The sequence below is a fragment of the Nothobranchius furzeri genome, chromosome 2 (assembly GCF_043380555.1).
Source record: "Nothobranchius furzeri strain GRZ-AD chromosome 2, NfurGRZ-RIMD1, whole genome shotgun sequence".
NCBI lineage: Eukaryota > Metazoa > Chordata > Actinopteri > Cyprinodontiformes > Nothobranchiidae > Nothobranchius > Nothobranchius furzeri.
The window spans coordinates 26,813,567-26,821,579 of NC_091742.1; the positions used below are offsets into that span (position 1 = coordinate 26,813,567).

An 8,013-nucleotide genomic window follows, 5' to 3' on the forward strand; every position below is an offset into this window, starting at 1 on the left:
GAAAAGGCTGGCTGGAAAGGTCTCCTGGAAAATAAAGAATACAATTTATTATTTTTCTCTCTCTCTCTAATCATTTAAACATTTTCAGCTGAATTTGGATTTTTGACTTTCATCTTAGATTTTTATACTGTTGTCAACTCCCGACTCCTCACATCTCAGTTTGATCACAGGATTTAAAGGTGGCACAAGAGCACATGTTCGTGTTTGTGCTTTGGCACAGACTGACAGAAAAACAAACAAATAAACAAACAAAGCGCACGGTTATTAAAACAAAACAAAACCTTACAGTTTCAAATGTTATAAAACGAAGATTCATCCCGTGATCTCAGTGAGCCACAGCCAATGAGGCCAGAGCTGGAACCGGATACAGTCCGTTAGATTGTTTATTTATTTATTTTTGTCTTATTTGTTCTTTTCATAGGAAAGCAAGGCAAAATGGACCGAGTGGTTCTGAGAGACCCCCCCGGACAGTCTCGGTCGTTTTGTTGTCACAGCGTTTTAGAGAAGAAAAAAGAATGAAAACTCACCGTGCGCAGCAATATCTGCACGGAAAGAAACCTACAAAACACACACACACACACACACACACACACACACACACACACATTCTAGTCACATTATTATTATTATTATTATTATTATTATTATTATTATTATTATTATCTAAGTTTAGAGGATGAAACATAGTAAATAGGAAATAAAATTAATTTAGAAATCATCCTAATTTAAAAAATACAAATAATTTCATATGTGATAATAATAATAATAATAATAATAATAATAATAATAATAATAATAATAATAATAATAACAGAGCTGGTATTGGTTGAGATTTCACATGGGGGGAGGGGGGGGCTGCAGCAGGTGTTTGCTATTTCAGCCCCCTTTAGCCACAAGCTGCGGAGACCCCATAACACACACACACACACACACGCGCGCGCACACACACACACGCACACACGCGCGCGCGCACACACACACGCCGTCGCTTTTGTTATGATGGAAAGATGGCGTTTATTTACCCACACTGAGCCGATCAGCCTGCTTGAAGCTTGTCTTAATGCCTGTCCCCCCCAACACACACACACACACACACACACACACACACACACACACACACACACACACACACACACACACACACACACACACACACACACACACACACGCACGCACACACAGACCACACTCTGCTCTGCTTTAATGACATAATGACGCACTGGCGTCTCCATCAAAAGATGAGGGAAAGCGCATCAGTGTCGCCATTATTATTATTTTCCTTTTTCTTTTGTTTTTGTTTTGGTCAGCGCACCGATCACCCCCCCCCCCCCCCCCCCCCCCACACACACACACACACACATCTGTTCAGAGTGTTTTGGCGCTCAGGTGCCACTCTGTGTCCCCCCACCTCCTTCCTGTCCCTTCTGCATCCGTCCATCATCTTAAACCTGGCCCAGGTCCAGTTCTGAAGCGGCGCCCAGCGCAGAGAATTAAACAAATCAGGAGGAATTTCATCCTCGATGCGTTTGGTTTTCTCCCTCAGAGGTCACTGCACAGGAGTCTGTCCTCCGTGGTGAGGTGGGGTGTCCCCATACATGTCCTCCCCTCCTGGTATCTGTCCCCCAACGGGTGTCATCCTCTTCTCCTTCTGCCGCCGGTTACAGAACCAAACCCTCACCACCTCCTTCTCCAGCTGCAGGCTGTCCGCCAGCGAGTTGATCTCCGCCGCTCCTGGTTTGGGACATTTAAGAAAATGGCTCTCCAGAGCGCCCTTCACGCCCACCTCGATGGAGGTCCTCTTTTTCCGCTTCCTGCCCTGCGCCGCGATTTTATCCAGGCTGGTGGGACTCCCGGACGTGGAGTCCGCCTCCTCCAGCCACTTGTTCAGCAGCGGCTTGAGTTTGCACATGTTTTTGAAGCTGAGCTGAAGCGCCTCGAACCTGCAGATGGTGGTCTGAGAAAACACGTTCCCGTAGAGGGTCCCAAGAGCCAGACCCACGTCCGCCTGGGTGAAGCCCAGCTTGATCCGCCGCTGCTTGAACTGCTTCGCAAACTGCTCCAACTCATCGGAGGTCGGCGTGTCCTCGTCCGACTGGTCCTGGTGTCCCCCGTGCTGCTGCTGGTGTGAGATGGACTGCTGGTGGGCCCCGGGGCCGCTCCCGTGCTCACTGAGGTGCGGACTGTGGCTGTGGTGGTCCTCGTCTCTCAGGGAGTGGTGGTGCATCCCTCCCCCTTGCTCTCCCCCCGGCATCAGACCGAAGCCGGACTGAGAGTAGACTAGACTCTGGCCCTCAGACGTCGCCATGCCGGAGATGTGAGTCGTGGCGGTGCTGGTTCGCCATGCTCTGGCGTCGTGATGCGCCTGCTGGTGCGCTAGGTGAGGGTGTCGCTGTTGCTGCTGCTGCTGCAGACTGCTGGAGTTCTGCAGCTCCTCTCGGTCACTGTCATGCAGTATGGGCTTCACGTCCTGCTCTCCGAGGGGACTGGATGGCCACGGCGCCCCGCTGTCCCCGTGAGAGAGCGCCGTTATCCACTGGTGCGCGTGGCTGAGCGGATGCCCACCGCCCGGTAACGTGCCGTAGTCGTTCTGGAGCAGGGTGTGCGCGTCCCTGTACGCTGCCGCCTGCTGCATGCTCCCGGACTCCGCGAGCGGCGGCGCGCTGCTGGGGGTGCTGAGGACGCTGTAGTGGTTGGACGTTGCGGTCGCCATAACTACAGGAGCCAGAGTGGTCGCCGGAGTTAAACGGAGGCTGCCTTTGACAGGAACTCTTTTGCGCCACGGGGCAGCGAGGCGTCTCTCTCCAGCATCTCCCGGGCGCTGTGCCAAGGGGACGCAGAGGCGCGCACCTGTGGTCCGCCTCGCTCCGCTCTTTATTGGCCGAGAACGACTGACAGATGTGGTTACCCCTGACAGCACCCCGCTCATTGGTCACGGGAGAGCGTAGTGAAAACCCCACTTGCTCTGCCCGACAATGCGAGCAGTCCTGCAGCACTGGTGAGCAAAGTGAAGGGAAGAACACAGAAAATCCTTGTGCGCTGAAGAAAACACCAAACATCAGCTGGAAGTAGTTCACTCCCTCTGATCTGGGTCACTGGGTCACGTTTAGTGCGCGTAAGGAGTCTGCGTAAAAGTTTTTAGAGCTTTTACAATCCGCCAGTTTGAGTGCTGAAAGAAAAACTTTGAGCTGCAAATTTCATAAAGTTTCCAGCATTTTTTTAATTTTATTTTTCTTTTTCAAACTGCGCACTTTGGGGGATTTCGCACCATAAACTCTGAACTTCCAGCTGCCTCTCTGCCCTCAGGACGCTGTCCAGAGTGTGTGTGTGTGTGTGTGCGTGAGGGAAAGAGAGAGAGAGAGGAGTGCGTGCTTCCAGCGTCTGCCCCGTTACCATGGCAAGCGCGCTGAATGGAACAACAACGCCCACGTCACAGCTGCAATTCGCTCTTTTCCAAAGGGCTCATTGGGGCCGCGCGCTCGGCCGTCGGGACAAATAAAGAGGGGGGTGGGTGGGGTTGTCCGGGGAGCGGAGAGGGCAGCTCCTGGCCAAACACAGAGGAGGCTGCAAGAATGGACCCCTCAGTCCGCTGTGCCCCCACCGTGCCCCCTTCCACCTGCTTGTTGGGTAAACTCTGAGAATGATGCGCCCTCAAGCGGGGTTTGTTCCTCCAAAACCAAAATGTATCTGTCTTTTATCAAATCAGTCATGACCCACATTTTTAGTCAATTAAAATGACGCAAAAAATAAGTTTAGAATATTTCCCAGTGCATACACACTCACCTAAAGGATTAGGAACACCATGTTAATACGGCGTTTGACCCCCTTTCACCTTCAGAACTGCCTTCATTCTGCATGGCAGTGACTCAACAAGGTGCTGAAAGCTTTCTTTAGAAATGTTGGCCCATATTGATAGGATAGCGTCTTGCAGTTGATGGAGATGCACATGCAGGGCACGAAGCTCCCGTTCCACCACATCCCAAGATGCTCCATTGGGTTGGGATCTGGTGGGGGGTGTTGTAGTACGGTGAACTCATCGTCATGTTCAAGAAACCCATATGAAATGATTCGAGCTTTATGAGATGGTGCATTATCCTTCTGGAAGTAGCCATCAAAGGATGGTGGTCATGAAGGGATGGACGTGGTCAGAAACAATGCTCAGGTAGCCCGTGGCATTTAAACGATGCCTATTGGGCCATTCCCATGGGTACCGGGTCGGCCCCAGCCTGGCCCGGTTGATTCCACACATCCTTGTCTTAAGCCCATGTGGGCTGATTCTACCCACCAATCAGAGGCTTGCTCTAATGGAAGGTGTGAATTTGCTGTCAGCAGTGGGCGTGTTGGCCCTGGTCGGCCTGAAGCAGACCCCCTCGAGAAGAGGGCTGAGAATGAGCCTTGGTTGGCCCGGAAAAATACCAGGCCACCCAGATATGTAAACAACCTACGCTACCCGGCCCGGGCCGACCCGGTACAGATGGGAATGGCCCACAATTGGCACTAAGGGGCCTAAAGTGTACCAAGAAAGCATCCCCCACACCATGACACCACCTCCACCACTAGCCTGCACAGTGGTAACAAGGCATGATGGATCCATGTTCTCATTCTGTTTACGCCAAATTATGACTCGACCATCTGAACGTCTCAACAGAAATGGAGACTCATCAGACCAGGCAACATTTTTCCAGTCTTCAACTGTCCAGTTTTGGTGAGCTCGTGCAAATTGTAGCCTCTTGTTCCTGTTTGTGGTGGAGGTGAGTGGTACCCGGTGGGGTCTTCTGCTGTTGTAGCCCATCCGCCTCAAGGCTGTGCCTGTTGTGGCTTCATAAACGCTTTGCTACATTCCTCGGTTGTAACGAGAGGTTATTTCAGTCAAAGTTGCTCTTCTATCAGCTTGAATCAGTCGGCCCATTCTCCTCTGACCTCTAGCATCAACAAGACATTTTCTCCCACAGGACTGCCGCACATTGGATGTTTTCCCTTTTCCCACCATTCTTTGTAAACTCTAGAAATGGTTGTGGGTGAAAATCCCAGTAGCTGAGCAGACTGTGAAACCTTGATCAATCAGTGTAATGAAAAGTCCAATAAATACACCTGAAAACAATCCTCACCTTTAGTTTACCTCCACATTATTAGAGTAATACATTTTAATGTTTTGATGGTATGATGTCATTTCCTGTCATGTTTACAAATATTACTACACGCTATGCAGACTTGTTTATTTTATATTGAGAGGCACAATTTCAAACTGTCATTGCTCCTTTAGGTATTTTCCAAAAAATTACTGTTATAGAAACAATTATAAATGTGGAGTTTTGTTGACCCAAAAGGTGAAATGTTAATTTAACACATTTCTTTACAGTTTCACGTAGCTGTAGCTAACATTTCCTTTACACACGTAGAACATTATAGCATCAGAACAAAATTCATGCATTTTAGTTGACTAAAATAAGACAAACTAAAACAAATTAAATGACACAATTTTGACATAAATTAAAAATAAATTTTGTCAAAATACTAAAACTAAATAAAAGATTCTTGTCAAAATTAGCACTGCTCCAGCAACAGCTCTCTTTTTCACCTGAGAAGTGGTTCTAGTCTAACTTCCCTGTTTGTGACATCACAATCAGGGACATGATTACAGAAAATAAATGGATGTGTTTTTTCATGCTTAGTGTTGGTTTATGCTTGACGCGTTTACTTTCCGCGCGGTGATGCGGCTCGCGGATGGAACGCGCTTCACACCTCGCAGCGTTTATGGTTCATGCGGCTTGTCTCTGCGGTGAGCCAATATTCTCCCAAACTGTAGGGGGCAGCATGGAGCTCTACGGCATGCATCCAACACTACACCATAGTAGAAGTAGAAATGACTGTTTACAACACGGCATTCCAGCATTTTTTAACAGCGTCCTCGTCTTTTCCGACAGTGCGACAGTGCCGTGTCCAGATCTTTTAAAATGGGGTGGCCCAGGTGAGGCACAGCTTTGTGCATGGGTGGCACCAATGGTCATGCTTTTTTTGCTTTACCCCCAAGCCTTTTGTGGACAATGAAAAGCCTATTCAAAGGTAAATTAGTGTGTTGGCACCTGGGGTGGCCAATCAGACTCCAAGGGTGGCATGTGCTACCCCAGGCCACTCCCTGGACACGCCCCTGCAGTGCGAGCCATTTCTCTCCAAGAATTATTAACAACATGTTGATCACGGTGATCTCTGAGAGCTGAATCATACAAATGTCTGTATTTACGAACCTCTGCCATACTAGTTCTTGCCGGTCCGCCATGTTTTCCGTGTCCGACTGTCCGCGTGGTTAGGAAATTTCGTAGGTGCGCGGTGTGGAAAGTTTGGTCCATGCAGAGGCAGGGCATGGTTGTTTAAATGACGCAATTTTGCCGCGCGAACCTCGCGGACGCGTCAAGCATAAGCCAAGAGTGTTTGTAGAGGCCCACATGGCAGGTGAGGCAGGGAGTTGATGATCCAGACAAGTTGGAATTCTGACATCTCTACAGCTGTCGGCAGCAGTTTGTGATTTTCCTAAAGAACGTTGAAAGAAAACTATTCTCATCTCTAACTTCTTTAAAGTGATCATAAATTTGCTAAGGACATGAGAGCCAATGAAAAAGTCACTAAAGGAGCCTTTGCATACGGCATCTTCTGACAACAAACCCATTCTTATTCTCCAGAAATCTCCTGAAACCCTTGTAGAGTCACAGGACTGGTTTCAACCAACGTCAGCAGCAGCTAGCTTCGAGAAAACTTGATTTTATCGGCTCAGCGTGGAACACGTGTTGTAAAACCACCCAACTATCAGGAGAAATCTCCAGATCAGGACGCTCCACATCATGCTGATAACATTCTGTGTTTATATTCAGACATTAGCGTTTATTCAGCTGATTAGTAGATTGCACATGTGACCAGGTCGGTCAGTAAATGCTGTGAATGATCAAGCGTCCGCCTTGATGCTAAATGATCAGGATTAAAAGAACACCGGCGTGTAATTCAGAGAATCACTAAACGTGTCACCGGGGGCTTCTGCAGGCCGTGTGTCGAGACGGCCAAAACACATTACCCTAATAGACATGCAAACTACTGGCCGCCCAATTACACAACTTAATAATGCATAAACGATGCGAGTCCTGTTCTTACAAGTCAAAGGGATCGCCGCTAATTTAGTCAAAAAAGACCCGCCGTTGACGCCGTTTCACACGTCTGTCTGTGTTCAGCACAGGCGTAACGATGAAGACTCTGAGCGTTAAATTAACAGTAATTATATGGCGCTGGTGCCATAAAGATCTAATTTGTCTAAAGCGAGTCTCGGCGCGGCCCGCCGGTGATTAAAAGACGCAGAAATAATAAACAGGAACAACATGTCACACAACACGGCTCGAGTGAGGCCAAACCGCAGGTTCTCCACGCCAGTGTGTGACCTACTCGTGTCCCCTCCCCCTGTGGGAACCCCAACATAGGACACGGGGGAGGAAAGGGGGTGATGAGGAGAGAGGGGGCGGGGCTGGGGGGGTTCTTTACGATGCTGGACACAGAGAGATAATGGCCATTCCTCCACAGCTGGCCCTCACAATCAAAGGAAGAGGGAGCTTGGAGGATTCCAGCTTTAACCAGGCCATTGTCCGGGCTAATTACATCTGAATGCAGGACCTCCATGACCCTATACCGGCCCCCCCTTTCTCCACCGGGCCAGAACCTGCACGAAAAACCCCAAGAAACCCTTCAGAGAGGAGGCAGAGTGCACAGAAATATATAAACCCAGTTCTTATTCAGTAGTCTTTAATGTCTCACACACACACACACACACACACACACACACACACACACACACACACACACACACACCCATCCCCAGCAGGCTCTCATCACACACGCTCACTTGTGGCACTTGGCATTAGATCAGATCTCAGCTTGCTGCTCTCAGAAGAGATGAGGAGGTCTGAGAGGACTCAGGTTGAATAGAAAACACGGTGAAGAGCCTTTCCCTGATGCGTCCCCATAATCCCAATCTACGCG

At 49.1% G+C, this 8,013-nt stretch overlaps 1 protein-coding gene across 1 annotated transcript; it reads right to left on the minus strand.

Moving 5' to 3' along the window:
* Window positions 1-1,408: 1,408 nt before the first annotated feature.
* Window positions 1,409-2,926, minus strand: pou3f2a (POU class 3 homeobox 2a). The gene has a single exon (XM_015948046.3). The coding sequence runs from the start codon at window positions 2,924-2,926 to the stop codon at window positions 1,547-1,549; it is 1,380 nt and encodes a 459-aa protein (XP_015803532.1). The 3' UTR covers window positions 1,409-1,546.
* Between the last annotated feature and the right edge of the window lie 5,087 nt (window positions 2,927-8,013).